We start from the raw sequence: 25,850 nt of genomic DNA, 5'->3' as shown, positions 1-25,850 counted from the left end.
CACAGGACACATTTTGTGCAATTTTAATTATTTTACTGTTAAACAATTTTATAAATAGAATTCACAATTTAAACCATTGGATATGTATCCTTAGCAGATTTTTACAGACAATAAATTAATATAAAACATTTAAAATCAACTCAATGTTTGAGACAGAATTGTATCTCGTCCCAAATGATATGCATCATTTAAATGTGTATTGAATGATTGATCAGTTCAAGTCACAATAATTCTCAATAACCAGTACTATCCACATAAATTTTGTTCCAACTCTCTGCTAAAGACAAGAGATGTTCAAGTAATAGGTGTCTGTGCAAAACAAGATTGATGTTCAGAGGGTACAGGGTTCCAGGGATAAAAAATAAATTTAGGACTGATGTCAGGAAGATCCCTCTCACAGAACTGTTTTGACTTCACATGCTCCATCACTGTTTGCAAGGCATCTCCTGGGAGCACCCCATCCAGGATATTAGATGTTGCTGCATCTACATGAGTAATATTTCAAGGCTGCTCTCATTATATGTTTGGAGACTGACAAGGGTATTTAGTCAGGATAGTGGTGTATCTGAATCTTCCTATCCTCATTAAAATTACATTGTGTGGAAAGGCCCATGGTCAGATTTTCAGGCCAATTGAGGCCTAAGTGGGTGATTAAAGAGCATTTAAAGGACCCATCCTGCCAACTCTGGTATTAAGCCAGTGGCAGGCACACGATGTTACATGCAGCATGCTCAACCAGCATCTTGGTGGGGTCCCTCTTTCAAAGGCGTTCAGTGACTGATTGCGAACAATGAGAATATCTTGATAAACAATGGAAGAGCTAGAGAAAGGAAAAGTCTTTGTGGAAGTCATTTCAGGGGAAATTATGGTATTAGTGTGTTGAAAAATCAAATGCTTCACTATATTTTTAGATTAAGCTATGTAATTGGGAAGCTTAAAACAGTTTAAAATGAACCAGCATTCCTCAACTTCAGTGCAATATAAAAAAAATTCAACAGAGCTTGTCTCAATCCCTTGCATTCGTTTTGCCAGATGTTGTTAAGAAAGGAGTGTAAAGGCCACATGTGGGAGATATTTGTTCAATTAGGAATTTGCGGTCTTAAACCTCGAAGCTGAATTCTACTTACATCCAATATGCTTGGGTTAAAATCATTGCTATTTGTTGATTTGAAGCATTTTGTTAGCTACAAAGAACCTATGCAAGTAATAGACATATATTCCATATTACACACAATGCAGAATCAGGTCATTTGATCCTAACAGTCTCTGCTAGCGTTATGCCTCACTTGAACATCCTCCTGTCTTTTCTCATCTAAATCATTATAACCTTCAATTTCCTCCTCCTGCATATGTTTATCTAGATTCCCCTTGATTACCTCTCAGCTATACTATGTGCTTCAACCATTCCCTGTGTAGTGAGAGCTAAATTCTCATCATCGTTTCAATTAAGATTTTTTTTTCCGAACTCCCTTTTGGATTTTTTTAGAGACACCTCTTACATTCATGGCTTCTAGTTATGCTCTTTCAGAAAAAAACTAAACATTCTCCCCACTCCATCAAAACCTTTCAACAACCTCTGTAAGGTCAGCATTCAGTCTTATTTTTAATAGATAAAATTTGCCAGGGGAGGCATTGGCCTTAGTAATATTATCACTGGAGTATTAATCCAGCAACCCCAGTACTGTTCTGGGAACCTGGATTTGAATCCTGCCACAGCAGATGGTGGAATTTCAATTCAATATGAATCTGCCTAACAATGACCATAAACCCATTGCTGATTGTTGGAAAAACCCACGTTGTTCACTCATGTCCTTACCTGGTCTGACATACATATGACTTCAGACCCACAGCAATGTGGCTGACTCTTAATTGCCCTCTGGGCAATGAGGGACAGGCAATAAATGTAAACCTAGCCAGCGTCACCCTTATCCCATGAATGAATGAGAAAAGAGACCCAGTAAGTCAATGCTTTCCTCATATGGATATTGATCTATTTTCTGGAATCTTCTTGGTCATAAGTAAATGAGTCAAAGAGATTATTAGTAACTTGTGACCAATATGGGACAAATAGAAATCAGTTCCCATTGAAACTGTGTAAAGGCACCTGCCTTAAAAAGTAATGTCCATGGTCACAGTTCATGTGAAAATGAATATGGAGAACAGTGGCATAGCGATTGTATTACAGACTATTAAACCAGATATCCAGGGAATGTAGTTGGCTGTTGTCTGCCCTCTGAAGTGGCCTAGCAAGCCAGTCAGTTGTATCAAAAGAAAACTTCAGCATCAATCAATTGACACCAGATTCAGACATGACAAAAGCACACCTAGCAAAATTTACCTCAATAACACTTTGGAGGCTTCTGCCAAATCAAAGGAGGTATTTCAGATACACGATGAGCAACAACCTCACACAGATACACTTAGCACGTCACATTTACAGGCAATATTCCAGACTTTTCCATCATCATCCCTGGCTATGTTTTATTCCACCAGGAGAACAAGCCCACTGCTGTAATATACAGTAAGGGGAGTTCTCAATGTTGACTTTGGAGTCCAAGAAGTCTTATCATTATGGGCAAGGAAATTTCCAGCTGATTAACCTACTGCCTTCTGTTGTCTAATGGTGAATACTTGTCCATGCTGAAAATTACTTGGAAGAAATATTGACGATAACACGGGCACAGAATATATACCAGGTGGAGGATTTAAATGTGACGTAGTAGCGCCACTACTAAAACAAGCTGGCTAAGTCCTAAAAAACCAAGCTACCAGACTGAGCCTGTGGCAGGTATGAGAGAAAACCGTTATAAGGAAAAAGTTGACTTGATCTCATCCTTACCAATCTGTTATACCTGCACCTATCTATGAAATTGTTCAAAGAAATGACTACTCATAATTCTTGTGGAGACAAAGTGCTACCTTCACACTGAAGGCACAGTCTAGCATGTCGTAAGGCATTACCATTGTATGGAATGGGATAGATTCAGAACAGGTCAACAGCTCAAAACTGGACATCCATGAAGTGGTGTGAATCATCAACAGTAGCAGAATAGTATTAAACCACAATCTGCAACCATATGGTCCAGTATATCCATTAATCAACCATTACCATCAAGCCTGGTTCAATAAGGAAGTCGGGATTCCATGTCAGGAGCAAAATCAGAAGTAACTAATATTAAGGCACTAACCTAATGAAGTTACAACACAGGACCACATGTAAACAATGAAAATAGCACATATTACTCAGAGTAAAGTGGTCCGACAACCAATGGATGAAATCAATGGTCTGCAGTCCTGCCACATCTAATCCTATGTGGTGGTGGACAATTACAGAACTAAGTGGAGAAACAGACATTATAAACAGCCCCATACACAATGATACTGAAGTCCAGAATGAATGCAAAAGACCAAAATATTTGCACTATCTTTAGCCAGAAGAGGTGACATGGATTAATGGTAATGTCATTGGACTCGTCATCGAGAGCATGAGGCCATGAACACAACTCTCACCATGGTAGCTGGTGGGATTTAAATGCAACTATATTAAAAATCTGGAATTATCTCAGTAATGGTAATCATGAACCTATTACCAATAATCATGAAAAGATACTGTGAGTAGCCACAAAGCCTGTTCGCAATGTGGAGTGTCTACAGGGCATGAGTCAGTAGTGTGATTGAAAGCTCTCTACTTGCTTGGATGAGTGCAGCTCGAACATTACTCAGTTGGATGTGTTCCATGAAGAAGCAGTCTGCTTGATTGGCCCTCTTACCATTTCCTTCCTCTACCAAATGTACCCTGTCTACATTGTGTAGTTTCTAGATGATGCACAACAGCAACTTGCCAAGGATTCTTTCACAATACATTCAAAGTTACGACCTTCACCACTGAGAAGTGAAGGGCTGCATGCAAGTGGGAATGCCACCACCAGGTCATGTACTATTTTGACTTTGTATCAATCATTGATCCTTCACTGTGGTTGGGTCAAATTCTTGCCACATCTTTCCTCACATCACAGCGAGTATGCCTTTACTACCTGGCATACAGCTGTTAACACCTTCTCAAGGCAGTTACAAATGGGCAATGAATACTGGCCTTGCCAGAGACATCCACGTCAATGGATTAATAAAAATAGATGCTACCTGGGCAGCTAACAATATGCAACAAAATCAAAATCTCTGGAGTGAAAACAATCTGCCGCAACACTGCATCATTTCAGGCTTTTGTTGGTTCATTATGTTTAATTAGCAATGACTGAACGAATGATGGACATATCCACAATTTGTCAAAAGCCGTTGTCCCACCACATTCAATTTTATTGCTCGTTTCAGGTTCTTATTCAAGTATTTGCAGTTTTCAACATTTTTGAATCTGCTGATCTGTTTTGCTAGCTTACATGAAAGAATAAACAACAAATGGAATATTCTTTTGGAGAAATACCAGAGGTGAACTTTCTCATGATTTTTGGAAATCTTCCTGACAAGTGAATTAAGGTGGACCTACTGGCTTTCCTCATCATCAAACACTAAGCTGAGTGGCAGTGTGTGCTGTGAGGAGCATGCTAATAGGCTGCACGGTGACTTGGACAGGCTGGGCTGAGTGAACACATACTTGGCAAATCCAATTTAATGTGGATAAATGTGAGGTTATCCACTTTGGTGGCAAAACATAAAAGCAAATTATTACCTGAGTGGTGGCAGGTTAGGAAAAGGTGAGATGAAACAAGACCTGGGTGTCATCATGGAACAGTTGCTGAAAGTTGGCATAAAAGGTGCAGCAAGCCAATGGCATGCTGGCCTTCATAGCAAAAGGCTTTGAATATCAGGGTAAGGATGTCTTAGTGCAATTATACAGGGCCTTGGTGAAGCCACACCTTGAGTATGGTGTGCAGTTTTGGTCTCCAAGTCTGAGGAAGGACATTCTTGCTATTAGAGTCTTAAAGACATAGAGATACACAGCACGGAAACAGACCCTTCGGTCCAACTCATTCACACTGACCAGATTTCCCAACCCAATCAAGTCCTATTTACCAGCACTTGGCTCATATCCCTCCAAACCCTTCCTATTCATATAACCATCCAGATACCTTTCAAATGTTGTAATTGTACCAGCCTCCACCGCTTCATCTGGCAGCTCATTCCATACATGTACCACCCTCTGCATGAAAAAGTTGCCTCTTAGGTCTCTTTTATACCTTTCCCTTCTCACCTTAAACCTATGCCCTCTCATTCTGCTTTCCCTGCCCCCCCATCCCAGGGAAAAGACTTTGTCTATTTATCCTATCCATGCCCCTCATGATTTTGTAAACCTCTATAAGGTCACCCCTCCGCTTTTGACATTCCAGGGAAAACAGCCCCAGCATGTTCAGCCTCTCCCTATAGCTCAAATCCTCCGTCCCTGGAAACATCCTTGCAAATTTTTTCACAACATCGTTCCCCATAGGAAGACCAGAATTGCACGCAATATTCCAAAAGTGGCCGAACCAATGTCCTTTACAGCCACAATCCCTGTACTCTGACCAGTTAAGGAAAGCATACCAAATGTGTTCATCACCATCCGATCTACCTGCGACTCCACTTTCAAGGAGCTATGAATCTGCACTCCAAGGTATCTTTGTTCAGTAACATTCCCTAGGACCCTACCATTAAGTCTTTGAGTCCTGATAAGATTTGCTTTCCCAAAATGCAGCATCTCACATTTATCTAAATTAAACTCCATCTGCTACCTCTCAGTCCATTGACCCATCTGATCAAGATCCCATTGTAATCTAAAGTAACCTTCTTCGCTGTCCACGACACCTCCAATTTTGGTGTCATCTGCAAACTTACTAACTATAGCTTCTATGTTCACATCCAAATCATTTATATAAATGAGAAAAAGTAGTGGATCCATCACCGATCCTTGTGGCACTCCATTGGTCACAGGCCACCAGGCTGTGAACCAACCCTCCATCCACCACCCTCTGTCTTCTACCTTCAAGTCAGTCCTGTATCCAAATGGCTAGTTCTCCCTGTATTCCATGAGACCTTATCTTGCTAACCAGTCTCCCATGGAGAACCTTGTCAAACGCATTACTGAAGTCCATGTAGATCACGTCCACACTTTGCCCTCATCAATACTCTTTGTGACTTCTTCAAAAAACTCAATCAAATTCATGAGACATGATTTCCCACGCAAAAAGCCATGTTGACTATCCCTAATCAGCCATTGCCTTTCCAAATACGTGTAAATCCTGTCCCTCAGGATTCCCTCCAACAATTTACCCACCACTGACATCAGGCTCACCAGTCTATAATTCCTTGGCTTGTCCTTACCACTTTTCTTGAATAATGATATCACGTTAGCCAACCTCCAGTCTTCTGGCACCTCACCCTTGACTATCGATGATACAAATATCTCAGCAAGGCGAGCAGAAATCATTTCCCTAGGTTCCCACAGAGTTCTAGGGTACACCTGATCAGGTTCTGGGGATTTATCCACCTTTATGCATTTCAAGACATCCAGCACTTCCTCCTCTGTAATATGGACATTTTAAAAGATGCCACCATCTGTTTCCTCACATTCTATAGCTTCTACTGTCCTTCTCCACGGTAAACACTGATACGAAATACTCATTTAGTATCTCCCCCTTCTCCTGCAGCACCACACAAATGCTGCCTTGCTGATTTTTGAGGGGCCCTATTCTCTCCCTAGTTACCCTTTGGTCCTTAATGTATTTATAAGAACCCTTTGGATTATTCTTAAACCTATCTGTCAAAGCTATCCCATGTCCTCTTTTTGCCCTTCTGTTTCCCTCTTAAGTAGACTCATACTGCCTTAATACTCTTCTAAGGAATCACTCAGTCTCTGTTATCTATACCTGACATATGATTCTCTCTTTTTCTTAACCAAACCTCAATTTCTCCAGTCATCCAGAATTCCCTACACCTACCAGCCTTTCCTTTCACCCAAACAGGAATATACTTTCTCTCGACTTGCGTTATCTCATTTCTGAAGGCTTCCCATTTTCCAGCCATCCCTTTACCTGTGAACATCTGCACCCAATCAGCTTTTGGAAGTTCTTGCCTAATACCGTCAAAATTAGCCTTCCTCCAATTTAGAAATTCAACTTTTAGATCTGCTCCATCCTTTTCCATCACTATTTTAAGTCTAATAAAATTATGGTCGCTGGCCCCAAAGTGCTCTCCCATTGACACCTCAGTCACCAGCCCTGCCTTATTTCCCAAGAGTAGGTCAGGTTTTGCACCTTCTCCAGCAGGTACATCCACATACTGAGTCAGAAAATTTTCTTGTACAGTCTTAACAAGTTGATCTCCATCTAAACCCTTAACACAATGGCAGTCCCAGTCTATGTTTGGAAAGTTAAAATCCCCTACCATAACCACCTTATTATTCTTACAGATAGCTGAGATCTCCTTACAAGTTTGTTTCTCAATGTCCCTCTGACTATTAGGGGGTCTATAATATAATTCCAATAAGGTGACCATCCCTTTCTTATTTCTCAGTTCCATCCAAATAACTTCCCTTGGGAAAGTCCAGCGAAGGTTCACCAGACTGTTTATCGGGATGGCAGGACTGACATATGAACAAAGACTCGATCAACTGGGCTTGTATTCACTGGAATTTAGAAGGATTTAGAGAGGGATCTCAAAGAAACATATCAAATCCTAATGGGACTGGACAGGCTAGATGTGGGAAAAATGTTCCCGATGTTGGGAAAGTCCAGATCTAGGTGTCACAGTCTAAGAATACGGGGCAAGCTATTCAGGACAGAGAATGAGGAAGAATTTCCTCACTCACAGTTGTGAACCTGCGGAATTCTCTCCCACAGGATGCTGTTGGAGCCAGGTCGTTAGATATATTTAAGAGGGAGCTGGACACGGCCCTTGCAGCTAAAGGGATCATGGGGTATGGAGACAAAATGGGAATGGGATACAGAGATTGCAAGATCAGCCATGATGATAGTGAACGGCGGTGCAGGCTCGAAGGGCCGAATGGCCTACTCCTGCGCCTTTTTTTGATGTTTCTATATCTTTTTTTTGTTGTTGCAAAATCTTTAATTGGAAGATTAGTAGATGCTGTAGTAAATACCATAACCATGTCTTGGGATAGATCTTGAGAAGGTAATGGCCTCTGGTGTGTTTCCTAAAAAAGCAGTAAGACACACGTGTTCACTGTCTACAGGATGGCCTCTCAGATCTCTTGCCCATCAGGCCATTAAGATGATAGTAGAGGGCCTTCCTCCTGACTGAGGACATTGGGATATTGTGTTGGAACTGCCTTAATCAGTTTTCTCAGCTTACTTGAGAGGCTGTGATACCAGCTAAGTACTCAGCATTTCCCAAATATGTCACTTACTTTCTGATTTATACTGAGACAACTAAGGGCTGATAGACTATAGGTGGATACATCAGATGACTCAAATGTTCATCACTGACTGTATTTTGCTTATATACACTTTTCTCAAAAGAGGGAGAAGTTATTACGAATTTTCCATATTTGAAAAGTTTAGTGTGTTTTAAAAGAAAAAGAAGCAAACCACACTCATACTCCAGTATTCATCTCTAAATAAATGAATTCCAGATTACCCACGGTTTATGACTCACTGTACAATCCTCTCAGTCTAATATTTTCCAAACTACATTAGCATGAATGTATGTTTGAACAAGGAGACATTTACAAATTATGCTACTAAACTATGTACAATCTTTGCTGATGCTGAAAACATTAAAGATCAGTGAAAAACAAATTGCCATATGTAAATACAGAACACACACACACACACACACACACACACACAGTTAAATGAAGTGAAATATTTTTAAACCGTCTGCATATCATTATGAGCTTAATTATAGCTTATGGAATAGTATGACTTGTGTTTGAATTAACACACTACATACACTTAAGAATGACAAAGTATTGTATATACTAGAATACACAGGCCATGCTATTGAATGCACTTGTAAATTTTAACAAACAAACACTGCCATATCAAATATTTGTTCCTCGTTTAATGGCTTTCTTTTCTCTGAATGCCACTACTAATTGTAGCCTTCATAAAACCCTGCAATTGATCTGTAATAAATTTTAAAAATGCTTCAGGGGTAGCGAAATCTGGCAAATATTTTTTTTAAAATTCCTCAGTTGGCAAATGAATTCAATATGACAAAAAGGGAAAAAAAATGATTACAGTTGGGCAGATGGTACAGAGTTGGAGGTGAATAGGAACTGCCACAGGTACCTTGAAGAATCCTACTGTACAATACCAGGTTATTGGTTTTCTAAATAGTTTATTTTATTTGAGCTTACCAAACAATGGGGACCAAGATGATCAAAGCAAAATAAACTTTAGCACAGAAGTTCGTTAACATGTCTGCTTTGCAAAGAAGCAGAAACTGATTGGTATTGTAGGGCTCCACACGCGTATCCTATTTCTTTTCATTCCTGCTGTGAAAGGTTGCTTTCACCAACTGGGTGATGCATAGAAATTCCAATACATGTTCACCATTGTTCAGGCTTGGTGGTATTAGGAAAATACAGGCCTAAATGGTAAATTACCCAGATTTAAGATGCAAGGGTAGCAAGTAGTTAGGCATCTGAGTTGGAGGAAACACTCACACGGATTTAATTGTCAAATGTCTTGTTCCTATGCTGTACAATTCCTTGATGCAATTTGACTATCTGTGAACTCAAGTAGTAAACAAGTTCACTAAATGCTGTAGATTAAATGCAAGGTATGCTCTCTCTTGGTTACATGCAAGGAACGAAATTGCACATCACAGTGGCTGAAACAAAATTGTAAATTGCACATCACCACAAAATGATTGGTTCTACTAACAAATCCTGCTGGTTTTCACTGTATTCTGCTGCAAAACAACCACCATGAACCTTGACATTTAAATGGAATGAACTCTGCCTCAGTTGATTACAGTGACCATTTCCTGAACAATGTTGCCAAGAGTTCATTGTGCCCCATGGCACTTCTAAACCAGTAAGAACAGAAGTCTAAAATAGGATAAAACCTCCCTTTCCTCAAACACCACAAAAAGTCATATCCATTGCTCCCTACTGAGCAACATTTTTCAGGTTATACCATTGCTATAGCTGAATCTTCATTACTGCTTTCTTGGCTTAGCCCTACTCGACGAATAGAATCATGATACTTTCTCCTGCCGAGTTCAATAATACAATGTATTTCTTCTGCAATATCTTCGCGATCACTCTTCTTCATTGCTTGAATTAATTGACTGATGCAGCCCGGTACACTCTCATTGCATTGGGCCCACGTAAAGAGCATCTCTAAGATTTGCTTGTCCAGATCGTCCCTAGGGAAAATGAAGTAATAGCTTGAGAAGACAAGAACTGGTTTGAACATTTTTTAAAATTGCCTTCATAGATAATGTCCAAGAAGAATGAAGTTCACATAATGTGGAGCTAAATTACCAGCTGCCCACATCCTTCATTCCCCATTTTTCCATGTCAGCCTCTCAATGACGCACAACTTAAAGGTTAGAAAAAGAGTAAATATTCACAAGAGTGCCACTTCTGTCATCCTCCTGGCACAGAGCAGTCTGGGAACTAGGTAACCATAGCACTCAGAAGACAATAGAGGACAAAGAGGAGACAAAGAGGAGACATAAAACCCTCAAAAACACTAGCTCATAATTTTTATTGATGTAAACATAGAGCATTCGCTTGTCAGTTTTAGCAAAATCAGTGAGAGGAGGTAAAAGGGGGTAAATTTAGCAAATAACGGAAAATATCTACTCTTACCCAAAAGATGACATTATTTGCGCAAGTAAAAGTCGACAATTTCAAGAAAGCCACAACATGTGCAAAAGTGAGAGTTTTTTTTCCCCAAAAATTGTACATCAACACAATTTGTATTGTGCTGAAAAAGATTTCCTCACTTCACTAAATGTATGTATTTCCAGAACCGTCCAAAGCTTCAGGGTGTGAGGTTACTTAGACATTAACTAAAACAAAGGCAGTGGTTTCAAGCCCTACTGAATGTTCTATTCACACTAACTAGGTTGACAGTGCTTTGTGTCACTGAGATAAAGCTAACATGTCGGCAATAACAAAAAAGCTATTAACTGGCATTCTAGTTCTCATGCTAATGCAGGTGAATAGTAAAATTCTTAAAGAACTGTTCAAGAGCAGGAAGCTTCCCTGGCTTCCTTAGCCAAAATTCCTCCATTAGTTAACCTGTTAAGAGAAATTAACTGGTCATTTATCGGATTGTTGTTTGCGGTATACTACTATGCCTTTTTTTATAGCCAAACAGAGCAGCAAGTCAGTGGACTTTCAAGTAATCCAATGCAAGTAAAACATTTTAATGCAAATACAATACCTTAATTTAATTTTTTGTACCAGTTGTTAATCACATTTTAGAAATAAATAGCATTTGAAGACAATAAATTGCATCTAATGAATATTTAATGCATTAAAAAAATCCAAAGACAATTGAAGTGCAAAGAGCCAGTTGAATGAGAACAAAGATGTGGTCAGATGTGGGTTTTAAGTGAGGTCTTTTGAGGAGGTGAGAGAAGTAACAGGCTCAGTTGCCAACGATGGGGCAAGTTACAAAGAAGGATGCACAAAGGATTCAAATCAAGACCAATGAAGAGTTCTGGAGTGGGGAGAAGTGGACTGAGACCTTCCTGCTATAGGGTTGTGGGGGGTTGTAGATATAGGGAGGGTTAAATGGATTAAAATGCAAGGAGCTCAGTGTCGATCAGTCAAGAAACAATTAAGATTGTGAGCAGGACTCAGTTACAGATTTGACAAAGGCAGAAATGTTTCCAACAAAGAGAAAATTAAAGACAGTTAAACATGCGAGACTGACTGAGGGGAAGGTGTTGGCCTAAACAAGTCTTTACGTGACTACAGCAGAAATAAAGATTTCAGCAGCTGAAATGGTAGTGACAGACATAGGCAGTATTTGTGATCAGGCGGATACAAGATGTGAAGCTCAGCTCTAGATCAAACAAGATGTCAAGGTTGATGAATGGATTAGTTCAAACGGTGACACTGGCATGGGCCAAAATTGGTGACATGGGCCAGAAATTATGGCTTCAGCTTTTCAAAACTTTAAGCGGATTAGATCACGGCTCATTCATGGGTCAATAACATCAAGACTTTGGAGAGGCTGACAGGTGTGGTGAAGGGTTGGAGTCTGGCATCATCAATATACAAATGGAAACCGAGTCCAAAGATTAAGTAACTGCAGCAAACAGTATTTCACTTGTGAACAGTTAACTGAACACACAGTACGGATTGTGCTGATGTAAATAGCTCAGCAAACACCAGAGGGAGGAAGGGAACTTGATACATTTATAATCAATAATCATATTAACTAAAGCTATTGATGAAATAAACTTTTGTACAACTCTATGCAAGGTATATTTATTGGCTGCTTATTTTTCTAGTAAATCCTCAGACTTCTATACTTTGTACTTCAAACAGAATTTATCAGAATTTTCTTGATGAAAAGTGACTTCAATGACTTACATGACATTGATGATATTTGCTGTCCTACTGGTGTCTAACGAGTTAACTACTAAACAATGGATTCATTAGCTCATCACTCATGCGAAGTGATATTACAAAGTGCATTGTCATAACTGCTACTGGTTAATAGTAAAGCCACCATTGTCATAGGTCTGCTCTCTCATGAGGGAGAGATGTCTGGTGGTGAGTTTAATCTAAGGGTCACCACACCCCATTGAGAAGGCAGAACCTTCATCATAGCCTCAGTTGATGCAAGAATTGAACTGTGCTGTTGATATCAACCTGCATCACAAATCAGTCATCTAGCCAACTGAGCTAAACAACCTCCAAACTGGTTAATGATCAAGCTTGAGAAAATTGAGTTTTCCAACTTGCCCTCCCCAAGTAAATGCTCTACCAATAAGTACCATTAAACAGCCCAGAGTGAGATGATCAAACACTTGACCAACTCGGACATCCTTACTCCAGGTATCTCAGGAAACATATATTTAATTGGCATGGCATAAAGACGTGTGCTAAAGGCAAAGTTTACTAAGTAGCCACCTTACTATGTAGCTGCCAGTCTTGCATTAGCTACAAAACAAATGTCAAAATCACAGGAGGCTACAAACTGTCCACCATTCTGAGTATCAATGGTTCTGCACTGGTGAGTATAACCAGAATTTAGGGAAAACTGATAAAGGTGAAGCAATGCTGGATAAGCCATGTGGTGGCCGTGGACAAACAAGTCCAGCTGCAATGTTAGGTTTTCTCGAAAGCACATCAGAAAATGTTGACATCGAGTACTACTGGTTCAAGGTCAAGCTCAAACACAACATGAACAACTGTGTCATACCACTAAGGTATTGGAAATGTGCTGCACATACCGGGAGAATTGGCCTGGAGCCATTTGAAAATGTCTGGTCGACAGCAAAAGGCAACAGTTGTGCCTCACTACAAAAAATGTCAGGACAGTTAATCTGGAAACTCAATTTGCTGAGTTTTACTGTTAATGATCCGATTGCAGGCTTTTTTTCCATGAATGAATTGCTCAGACTAGCATATGTCTGGAAAGTGTAAAGACAACAAGACACCTATCGTTATTGTACTCTTAAGTTAAATCGACAATCAAGGATAATAAAGAAATGCAAATTATTGACTATTGTCATGAAGAAGCGTTTTCCTCACCTATGATTATATCCTATTCTTTCCAGTTGTGAATAGGATAAGCCGAGATTGATACCAATATTCTGCCATTCCGGCCCAATTCTCCTTGCAATACTCAAAAGATTAGCTTCAGTGAGGTAGCCAGTTTCTGTGCAAAGTAAAGTGAGAGACCATTTAGAGGAACATGTAACTGCATCATGAACCAGGTAGCCTGGGCCTCTGGAATCTATTTCAGTTGGCTCTTCCTAGGTTATAATCATGAACTTAGTTTCAACACATTGTGTAACAAGTGAGGATTCTGATGCAAGGTTATCCTCTGTCAGCAAACAGTAATTGTCAGAAAGATCACGAGATATCTGCCCAAGGGAAGGTTACTGGCCAAAGCTACCACCTTGTCCATGCCAGTAATGAAGCTCAGAAAAGGCTGCAATGTGCTCGCAATCTGAGGTCAACAGCTTTACATTGCAAACAGCACCCACCTGTAGATGCCAAATCCAGATCATGTATTGCTAATGCTTTCAGAATGGTCTGCTTTCTCAAAAAGGTGACAGCTTGTTTGAAAGTGTCTGGCTCAATGTCAACCCATAACTTGTAACTTTCTAGGGGGCACTCGTGGCATACTGAGACTGTCCCATCTCTGGGCCAGGAGGCCTGGGTTCAATCTGCACCTGCTCCAGGAGTGTGTTATAACATCCCTGAACAGGTGGATTAGAAAATATCTATAACATTCTAAAAAAGGCTCTCACTCTGCTTTTTACTGGAGTCAGATCAGGACCCAATTTCAAACGCATTCCTCCATGTTCACATTGAACTGGTGTCTGTTAACATGGAAATGGTACTATTTTGCTCCTCAAATATTCACATAAATGACCCAAATTACAAATGACCCTCAGTGATCTTAAACAAAAACAGAAAATGCTGGACAAACGCAGCAGGTATGACAGCAGGTGTGGTGAGAAAGCAGAGTTAGCGTTTCAAGTCCAGTGACCCTTCTTCAGAAGCTCAATGATCTTCCTTAATTCTCCCACTTGTTCCAGGTGCACTATGTAAGATGACAAAAGCCATCAACTCATCAACAGGCAGCTAAACTGTTAGGTATGTTTTTTGATCATGCAACTTATTACAGACATTGAAGCGACTCTTGGATAAGCACATGGAAGTTAGTGCATTGAAGGGTATGTGGGTTAGTCTGATCTTCGAATAGGATAGAAGGCTGGCACAACATCAAGGACTGAAGGGCCTGTACTGTGCTGTACAGCTCCATATTCTAAATCAGAGAGAACACAAACAGGAATATTTATCAATTTTGGTTTTTAAAAAAATCCACCCCTACTTCTCAATTAGCACAGGAAATCTTTAAGCAGTTGGACCTAAGCAATAAATTGAAAATTTATTTTGGGCTCATATCCTCAGAGGTCCTGCCAGACACTGATGAGATCTAACAAACAATGAATCACAATTGTCAACATTGCTGATCTATCTTTGGCTTTTACCAGGGGAGGAGTGTCAATAATTTATCAAGTGCTACAGTTAAATGGATATTTAAGCACTCCTATATATTTAGACTCCACAATGGTATGCTAGTATAGTTGAAGTCACCACCTATTCAAATCACATGCGATTTCATCATGGTTTAATTCTGATCACCATTCTGTGTTTACCAACTAAATATTTTCAAAATTATACAGAAGGAAAAAAAGACTTAAATGCTCACTAATAACAATGCCTCTTTCTTAAAATCAGATTCTTTCTTTTTTTAATGTTTTAAAAAATGCTGGTGGCAAATTAGCACAAAATCACCATTGAAATGGATCTAATTTTTACCGTCATTATAAAGGTGTCAGAATTGAATGGTATCAGAATTAGAAGAACTTAATTCTCCTGCAAGAAATCTCTCAGGGCCCTTTTTAAGATACAAATGATTGAACCTGAGAATTCATGGTGCTGCCAGACACCAGCTTAGTAAGTACAAAACAACTAAACATTTGTAAAGTGACACAGTCTCACCTTCATCACCGAGATTTAGTGGTGGATACGATGGATCCATTCTTGGTTCATCATGAAATTTTGATTTCTGCTTCTGGAGAAAAAGCATCAGGCTTTTTAAAAGCCACACTTGAAACAGTACAAGTGGAAAGTAAACTGTATGTAAACAATAGCAGTCCAATGTCATTATCAGAAGATTATAGCTTCAAGTGCTACTCTGTAATCTAGGTGGGGCACTTCAGTGCACTAATGAAGAATACAGCATTATCAGAGATGCCATCCTTCAGGGCAAGGGATTAAATCAAATATCTTTTCAGCAGTTACACCACTTCAGATAAACTTTAAAGAATGCATGGCACTCCTTTTAAAAAAAAACAGCACTAGCTCTAGCTCTGGCCTACATTTCCCTCTTAATTAGCCCAGCAAACACCAGAATAACTACTGTCATTCACTGCTCCTATTGGGATCTTGCTGTGTACAAGATGGCTTCTATGTTTGCTCACAGAAGAACAATCACTGCACTGTACTTCCTGAAATGTGATAGTATTAATTAAATGCTAGTTTTTCTCTCTCCCTTTAAAAAAAGTGCATGCACTAATCCTAATGTGGTAGCAATACATTTTATTTTAACTCTCTAAGAAAAGACAACATTAAGAAAATGAAGCAGCTTACAGGCAATTTGATTGGCAAAGTGGCCAGCCACATTGAATCAGGGCCTTTTCGTTTTTTAGCAGCTTCCTCAGGAATGTTTTCTGGCAAGGATCCCCTATAAAAGGAAACCTAGAATAAAGATCAGTAAAACACCATTACATTATGTCATAGTTCACTCTTGTACAGCATCCTATTTTATGGGAACAATGTAGTTGCAGATGGATTGGCTGGAGAGGGGTTAAAATGCATCACAGAGGGTTAGAGCACAGGCTCAAGTGTACACTTCCTCACATGGCAAGTTTCCAATCTGCCACAGCCAACAACAAAGGCGAGATGGTTCTTTACAAGGAAGTTCAGCATTTAGTGCACCTCCCAACAGCACTGCGTGAAGTGAAGGCCGAGAACCAATAACCTTCTCACGCTCTCTGTCAGAGAACCCTACACAAGGGGCTAAGTGAAATATTTCATGACAGGAAACCTTTCTCAGCTTGATTCCTTACTAACAAGTGATTGATGTGAAATCATGTATTCCTCAGGACAATAGGGCCAGGAGAAGACAATGTGGTCCCTTGAGGATTGATCGTGCTTGATCTTATTATGGCCTAATCTCTGTTTCTTTTTTAACTCCCTCGCTTTTCCATTAACCAATGCAAAACAATCAGTCAAGAATATAATCATTTCATTCCAAAATTTAAATGAAACTTAAGTTTAATATTTAGAGTAAAATCATAGAATCCATAGAGTGTGGAAGCAGACCATTCAGCCCATTGAGTCCACACCAACTCTCCAAAGAGCATCTCACCCAGATCCATGCCCTCCCTACCCTAGCCTTGTATATCCCGGGGCACTATGGGGCAACTTAGCATGGCCAATCCATCAATCCTGCACATCTTTGGACTGTGGGAGGAAACCGGAGCACCCAGAGGAAACCCACGCAGAAATGGGAAGAACGTGCGAACACGACACAGACAGTTGCCCGAGAGTGGAATCAAACCTGAGGCCCTGGCACTGTGAGGCTGCAATGCTAACCACCGTGCCTCCCAAATTATTAAATTTCATTCGACAAAGTTTGCCTATTTTGCTTAAACTGTAACCATCCATCCTGAATAAGGAAGTTAGATCACCTTTCTGCAGCATAGGATGTTGTAATTTTCACTCTGCATTGCAGAGAGCTCTGAAAGGTCAAAGGGTAAATTCAGCAATCACATGCTGCTAGCAGAGAGCCACACACACACAGAGTTTTAAACACTGTAACACTGATTGTCTGACCCAACCTCTCAGCAACCTCAGTACAGATCAAATAAAAGTATGCACACAGAACAGTAATTATCCTAAAGGCTACTGAAGGGAAAATGCAGAAGGGTGAACTTACAGATAACCTTCACCACAACACCAAACGCATAAGATACTTAAACTCTCTATTACAGGGATGAACAGATGGCAGGCAATGAATGAAGGTGTTCCTCCTTGCATCCCAGCCAGATATTAATGCAAATTTAAGCAATTCAACCATGTTTCCAATAAAATTTTGTTGTCACTAATATATCAGAGATGGGGATATAGAATGAATTAGTCTGAACTGCAGCTGCTTCAACAGCCAACACCAGAAATCTCTTATTAAACAAAGTTAACCCTAATCTTATGCCTCTGCTTCCTTATTAAGTGACTGATGTGAAATTGCACATGTTGCCAGAATTATACATGTTCTGTCATCAGATAATCCAAACCATTAGAGAAAGTGATCAGTATAATCCTGAGACATTAAAAGAAGTAATTCCACTTCATATTTAAATTTTATACACTGTGGATCCACCTGTCCTCTTGGATTTGAAAAGCAGGATAGTTCTCCCCCATGTCAATATTTGTTCTCACTCAACAAAAATAAAGATCATCTGGTCGTTTATCTCCTTCCTGCCTGTCGGGCCTTACTGTTTGCTTTTTACTATATTGCAACTGTAATTGCATTTCAAAAGGCATCCTGTCAGATTTGGATATTGAGATCGCAAAAGGTGCTACGCAAATACAAGTTTTTTAAAAATTGCTTTTAAATAAATAGCAAAATATTCTTCAAATTAGCAGGAGAAAGATAATTGTGAACTAAGAGAAGGGGATCCTGTTGGAAATGCTCAACAAGTCCTTTGTTTCAGTATTTACAAGAGAAGGTTTCTGGGAAGTGAAAGTCTTAGATCAGAGAAAGATGAGATGAAACATACGACAATGACTAAAACAAAAGCATTCATGAAATATGTTAAGCTAAGACAAAATGTTAAGACCTAATTGATGCATCTCAGGAACCTGATTAGAAATTGGGGGAGAAAATGTAAAGGATTTTGAAATATTTCAGGATTCTACTGAGCATGAATGTGTGCCAGAGAACTTTCAGCATGTCTGGGCTCTCCAGACACAAACACACCCAGGATCACCAGATTTAAAACTCTGAGGCCAGCAGGCACAGTTGTAGGACAAGCTCCTTCCATCCCAGCTGCACCAATATGTAGTGGGTGGCAAAGGAAGAAGAGCTTCTGCAAGTACATAGGTGGGATGGGGACATGTCACTGTAAATACGTTCTCATATTTATAAATATATGTTCACTTCTCATCATCAGCCATGTGAGGCAAATGACTGTTTAGCTGTGATTATAGCATTGAAGGTACCGAGTCTAACCATCCTTAGCATTACACGGTGTTCAAGGGCTCAAGACGTGAACTGAGCAGCTCTTGCATCTGGTATGAGGATTAGAAGAAAATTGCTACTTTAACTACTAAGGTGACTCTTTCCATGAATACATCACAGCCATTACCGGGATTGGTTCTTAATGCTGCAGGATGCGGTCAACATTGCTTGGGACCAGGATCTATATTCCACCCAGTAGGTCGATTCAAGAACAGCACTTTGTGGTCAGAGCTATCCGTCACCTGTACTGTGTGGGTGGCCTGTGGAGGAAAGTGGAGCTGTCTCTCTCAGAGAATAATACATTCACCACGCCACGACAGGTGTGGTGGCAGCCATTTTCATCTAGATTATGCACTTGCTGTTAGGGTGAGGATGGAAAGAGATTGTGGTTGCAAATCACAGGTAAATATCCTAGTGAAGGAGGCTTTTGGCATGCTAGCTTTCATCAGTCAAAGCACTGAATATAGAAGATGGGATGTCTTATTGCTGGGTCTGTTCAAGAGGTTGGTGAGGCCACAATTGGAGTGCTGTGTGCAGTTCTGGTCACCCTAGTATAGAAAGGATATCATTGAATGAGAAATAGTGCAGAAAAGATTTACTAGCATGCTACCTTGACTGGATGGTTTGAGTTATAAAGGAGAGGTTGGACAGGCTGGGACTTTTTCACTGGAGTGTAAGAGATGTAGGGGTGAGCTTATAGAGGTATATAAAATCATGATAGGCATAGATGAGGTGAATAGCTGACAACTTTTCCCCATGGTAGGGAGTCTAAAACTAAAAGGAATAGGGGGAGAGAACAAAAGGGTCCAGCGGGGCAATTTTTTTCAGAGAGGATGGTGAGTTTCTGAAATGGGCTGCCAGAGGTAGTGGTCGAAGCAAGTACAATTTTTATGTAAGAAACATTTAGATAAGCACATGGGTGGGATAGGTATGGAGGGATATGCATCAAATGCAGGTAAATGGGACTAGTTTAAATTGTAAAAATGGGGCAGCATGGGCAAGTTGGACCGAAGGGCCTGTATTGATGTTGTAGATCTCTCTGACTCCATGAGTGAGTCACAGACCAAGCCCTTCAGCCTAAGTACCCTACCCGTCAATCCCATCGCCTTTGACCTTCCCCACGTTCCCCACTCAAGAGGATTATTTCAACGTTCATCTCCTCGCTATACCTGCAGTGTTCCAAGCATATCCCATGATCAAACCAGATATTCCAATTCAGTGTGTCCCCATCGAAGCCAGGAGGGTACCACCCTTCTGCAACAGGCAGCTTTTTCCTTATGATGCTCGACTGTCTCTCCCACTTCACAACTTTTACCCTCTCTACATCCCACCATGGTGCATCCACTCCCCGCAACTGAGTTCCTTGGTTTTCTTCCTGCAGCATTGGCCCTTGATCACCCCGCCTTGACTTTCAATGGATGATCCCCCAGGACTGACTGTGGTCCACTCCTTGACCAATCTGGACGGACCATCCCTAACTGATAATGGTACAGCTCTTTGATTGACACAATACTACTACTTGGAATGGTTGCACTGGACCTACGGAGCTGTCAAAGATTCCATGACACAAATTTTAACAGTTAAGCTCCCCACAGTATTGACATTTATTTCTTGCAATATGTATCTATCAACTAGAGTATCGAAAGAATGCAATATACAGATTTGGTTCAGAATCTGCAGGCATTCAGACCCATTGCTGCTGTCGGCAATGTGAGAATTGTATTGCACATCCTAGCTCTCAAACAGCTCAAACATGATGCATCACTGGAATGAGCACCTCTTATTCAATGGTGGCCCAAAATTAGGAAGCGATCCTGGATTTTGAGTGCAAATATTACCCATCAATAAACCATTGAGGTTTTGACTGTGTTCATCTAGAGTCATAGTAAACGTGATTATTTTTTGAGAAAGGGAACTTCATTTACCTGTCCTTTCACAGCTTTTGTTTTTCTGTCTGCTTCAGTGGAGACATAAACTTCCTTACTGTTCTTTAGGTGTGAGTAAAAGGTGAACCCAATCCTTCCATCTACACAGTCTGGTCGATCTGAAAGAAAAGCAAGCATTTAAATAATCCGCTGCTGTACTGCAGCATGTGTGATTCATATATATTTTACCATCACTTATTTCAGGTTCTTGAATTTTGAACAAGTGGGACATGTGTTTTGTTTGCCTGAAGGGTTTTACTGATTAACTTAGTTCTGGAGATTTCTTTCAGAACGCAGCATAAGGGGGAGAATTTCTGGAGAGTAATGGGGTTTTCTTTTCATTGAGGGAGTTTACAAAAGAACAAAATTAATAGTATGTTGCATTAGGCTTTCATATAGAATAATTATGGAGATTATCTTTGGCCTGGGGAAACACAAGCAGCTTAGAAAAAAGATGTTTCACTTTGGCAGTTTTGTGGAGGTCTTGGCCGAAACTGGGTACGTAAAGCACCTGAGAAAGGGAAGTAATTTTGGACTGTTAAGAAACAGGTTACCTCAGTGTCAGGAGTTTAGTTTAAAAGGTGAAGACCAAAAATGTTTAGTAAAAACCCTGAAGGGCTTAATTGAAGCTGAGAAAGTCTAAGCTCAGTTGAATGAAGTCTCCAGGAAGAGGCCATTAATAGATTAAGCCACATACATATGAATAAAAGCACTATAAAGAAATTATAGGAATCAATAATTATGTTTAGGATTAATGGGATTATATTTATTGTCTATTTCTAAATATTTAAACTTGTGCCATATGAAGAGTTTGATTTGACCTGTTTTATCTTCAATTTTTTTGTGTAATAAACTTGTGTTTTGTCATTAAAATCAGGATCTGAAGCATTACGTATTTGTGTTTCAGTGAAAGACCACCTCTTTAAAATCACAAAAGACTGAAAATATGATCCATCAAGCTAGATTTCAGTCTAGAATCAGACTTGTGTCGTAACAACATCAGCTGGGATCATAACACTACACAAATTAACATTTAAAATATTAATCAGAAATCATTAATTGTGACTCCAATGCATATTTTTCTCTGTTCCTTCCCATAAGCCTGGGTACGGGTCATGGGCATGCTTGATTAGTTTAAAATCCAATTTTATCAATAATTGGCTAATCCTAACATTTTAATCAGTTCAATCAAAATGTACATCACAAAACACCACCAAGTGTTCTATTTGGGAATACTATTCTTCAAAACTGAGGATGCTGCAATATTCATAATGCATGATCCAAAATAACTCAGCACGCCACATCGTCTCATGTCACAACATGGGAAAGAAAACAGTGATCATGAATATTTTAAAACATGCATCACATGATTTGAGTTTGAATCCCAAATCGGAAGTTAAAGCTTTGAACAAACAAACCAGTTTTATATTCCCTTGTTTGTGCGGGAGCACATTTACTCACTTTTTATTGATGTCTCTCTTTTTCATCCCCCCCAGAATTGGTATGTAAACCCCACAACATGAGCAGTAGCAAGACCACTGTGGGACATGGCTCATTGGCTGCATTAACATACAGATATCTAGCATATATGTACACAGGGAGTTACAAACTATAACACAATCTTGGCCATGTTCTGATGATTAAATCACGTGCATCAGTTTTACTTTATCTGCTTTTAATCAGAAGTGTACAACAATATTCTCTAGCCTTGAAATACAAGCATTCCTCTGTTTTTAATCAGCTGTCTATGCAAATTTAAAAAGAATATTCCATTCTTCCTGGAATCATTGTCTCCTGCAACTTAAACGAGAGCAGTGATCAAACAGAGAGTCTCCGCCTCAAAATGATCTTAATTCAACCTCTCTGGCATCGTTCCAAAATGGATGTATCTGATTTGATGAGAGATATCTGGGATATATTAAACTTGGCCTTTCCCGTTTCTCAACATGCGATCTTGAGTTAACAGCTGGACAATCAGCCGGTGGCATAATGTGACAGAAAATCTACTGCTTTTCACTTGCAGTATATTAAATATTTGCAGCTGTCTCTCTGTTTAGAAGATACATGAATCATAGTTAATGGATTTGAGAAATGCAGCTCCTCTGAACTATCAATTTGCATTTGAAAGTACATAATTTCAATGTGGATGCATCTTAAATGAATATTATTATTAGAACAGAACTGCAGTCTCCAAAACAAAATCTTACAGGAACTGGGAACCTCACAAGGCTCAAAAATACTTCAACTGAACACAATTAAATTAGATGACATTACCTGAATCAATTTTAATCCCTTTTTCAAATCCAGCAAAGAATTGTTCCCCTTCAAACATTTCGACAATATCAGATGGCTCAGGACCACGATATCTGGTCTCCAACTTCTTACAAACAGTTTCAACCTGGGCAATAGAAGGTCACATTTAAAAAAAACACACAGGCAAAAAATCACACAAGTATTATCAAATATAGACAAGCCTTTGGAGAAGAGAGCAGTATAATGGTAATATTATTGAAGCAGTAACCCAGAGGCATAGGCTTATGTTCTGAAAACAAGGGTTCACATCTGGTAGCAGCAGATAGAATTTAATTCCATCAGTAAAATCTGGAATTTAAAATTAGTCTCATTGATGGTGAGCAAGAAACTATCATTGATTGTTGTATAAATGATCTAGATTACTGATGTCCTTTACAGAAGAAAATCTGTCATCCAGCCTACTTGTGACTCTGGACACAGTGGAGTGATTGTAACCAGGTCAGCCAGCTGAACTCATACAATATGAGTTCCTGACTGAGGCTGTTAATCCAGTCCAATCAGCCCTGGCTAACAGATAAAAAGGGGGGTGTCAGAGATGCAGACACTGATAGTTGACTCTGAATGAGGCAGTACTAAAGCCAAAGGTTGCTCATTTACATATAAAAGGTGACTTGGCGAAGAGATCCAATCTCTAGTTATTTCACACAGCAATGTTATTGACTCTCAACTGATGTTAGCAATGGCTGAACAAACCATTCAGTTCAAGAAAAATTAGTGACAGGCAACAAATCATGTCCACATTGCCAATGATGTCCACAACATGAAATAGTTTTTAAAATGCTTGCAACGTTCAACTTCTGCCCTTCTCGGGAAGGGTGTTAAAGGTTGTCTTCTCTGGCTTAACAGAAGTTCTCTTGACCAAGTTAAACTCACACAGACTCGAGAGATTCAAGCACAATATGTAAGTCGATCTCCCGGTGCAGGTCTGAAGGAATGCTGTGCTCATGAAGGTGCTATTTTTCTGCAGGTAAGGTTACATGGTACTCTCAACTGAGTCACAATTTCCTGGGTTTAAGTGCTATTCCAGAAACATGCACAGAAAAATAATAGTTAATTCTCCAATGCTGTACTGAGGATGCGCTGCAATGTCAGAAGTCCTGTTTTTGAGATTCAAAGTTAAACTGAAACCCACAATCATTCGCTCAGGTGGATATAAGATTGCGTGGCACAATTTCAAAAGGTGAGTTATTCCTAACATCCTGACCAATTATTTACTCTGCAATCAACATCAAGAACTAGATGATCTAATCATTATTACATTGCTGTTATGGGATGTTCAGTTGAAATGGGCTGCACATTTGATGTATTTTTCAGAGTAGCTATGCTTCAGAAATACTTCATTGGGTGTAAGGCTCTTTGTGTGGCCTGTGATTTTGAAAGATGCTAAAATGTGCAATTTTTCTTTTTGTTTTAGATGAGACATTAAATTGAGGCCTGTCTGATTTATCACAGGGAGTTGTCCTGACCAATATTTATCCTTAAACCCATATTAAAACTGATCAATAGATCATTATCATATTGCACCTTTCAGTAAGTACAACTGGCTGCCTTATTTTCCACATTTCAGCGGTGAATTATCTTTATAAGTAAAAGGTAAAGTGCCATGGTTTTACCAGACCATAGGCCTGCTCTCTCAGAGTGAGAGAACCAGCTCACTGCATGATCTCAGACCTTGGAGACATCTCTTCCTTGTATTGTTGAATTTATAGTGTTGGATCACAGAACATAGTATTGTACATCACAGGAACAGGCCCTTCATCCCAACATGTCTGTGCCAACCTTGACGCCATTCTGAACTAATCTAATTTGCCTACCCTTGATTCATATCCCTCTAATCTCTGCCTGTTCATGTGTCTGTCTAAATGCCTCTTAAACCTTGCTATCATATTTGCTTCGACCACCTCCCCTGGCAGCATGTTCCAGTCACTCACTACCCTCTGTACTTTACTCACACATCTCGTTTGAACTTTCTCCCTCTCACCTTAAACTTTTGCCTAGTATTTGACATTTCTACCCTGGGAAAGAGACTCTGGCTATCCACCCTCTCCATGTCTCTCATAATTTTACATATTTCAATCAGCTCATCATTCCGTCTCTGATTCTCGAGTAAAAACAATCTAAGATTTTGCCAACCTCTCCTTATAGCTAATACACTCCAATCCAGGCAATATCTCTTTTGTACCCTCTCTGTGGCCTCCATATCCTTCCTAGTATGGCGACTAGAACTTCACACAATACTCCAAATGCAGCTTGAGTAAAGTTTTATACAGTTGCAACAAGACTTGCCAACTTTTATACACAGTGCCTGAATGATGAAGTCAAGCATGCTATCTAGGTTCTTGAAGGGCTCATTCTGAACAAAAACAAACCATTCCTGAAGAAGGGCTCATGCCCGAAACGTCGACTCTCCTGCTCCTTGGATGCTGCCGGACCTGCTGCGCTTTCCCAGCAACACATTTTCAGCAGTATCTGGGTTCTTTATTACCTTATCCATTTGTATATCACAATCGACTTGGACCTCAAGATCCCTCGGAATATCAATGCTCCGAGGGGTCCGAACATTTATAGTATACTTTTGGTTGCATTTGACCTCTCAAAATACCTCATGTCACATCACTGTCCAGATTGGAACAAGCTCACA

General features: G+C 39.8%; 1 protein-coding gene across 2 annotated transcripts in view; it reads right to left on the bottom strand.

Moving 5' to 3' along the window:
• Positions 1-8,948: 8,948 nt before the first annotated feature.
• The window catches only part of pidd1 (p53-induced death domain protein 1), a 73,954-nt gene continuing 57,052 nt past the window's right edge, over positions 8,949-25,850 (bottom strand). For both annotated transcript variants that reach the window (XM_060838432.1, XM_060838433.1), the window contains 6 exons: positions 23,171-23,294; positions 20,897-21,015; positions 16,319-16,426; positions 15,668-15,740; positions 13,682-13,808; positions 8,949-10,326 (listed from right to left, as the gene is read on the bottom strand). In XM_060838432.1, the coding sequence (XP_060694415.1) occupies positions 10,089-10,326; positions 13,682-13,808; positions 15,668-15,740; positions 16,319-16,426; positions 20,897-21,015; positions 23,171-23,294 (789 nt within the window). In that variant the 3' untranslated portion in view covers positions 8,949-10,088. The remainder of the gene's footprint in view (positions 10,327-13,681; positions 13,809-15,667; positions 15,741-16,318; positions 16,427-20,896; positions 21,016-23,170; positions 23,295-25,850) is intronic.

The sequence above is a fragment of the Hemiscyllium ocellatum genome, chromosome 18, assembly GCF_020745735.1.
Source record: "Hemiscyllium ocellatum isolate sHemOce1 chromosome 18, sHemOce1.pat.X.cur, whole genome shotgun sequence".
In the NCBI taxonomy this organism is placed as follows: Eukaryota; Metazoa; Chordata; class Chondrichthyes; order Orectolobiformes; family Hemiscylliidae; genus Hemiscyllium; species Hemiscyllium ocellatum.
The sequence above is the reverse complement of the archived record's forward strand: the minus strand, read 5'-3'. Positions and strand labels throughout refer to the sequence as shown.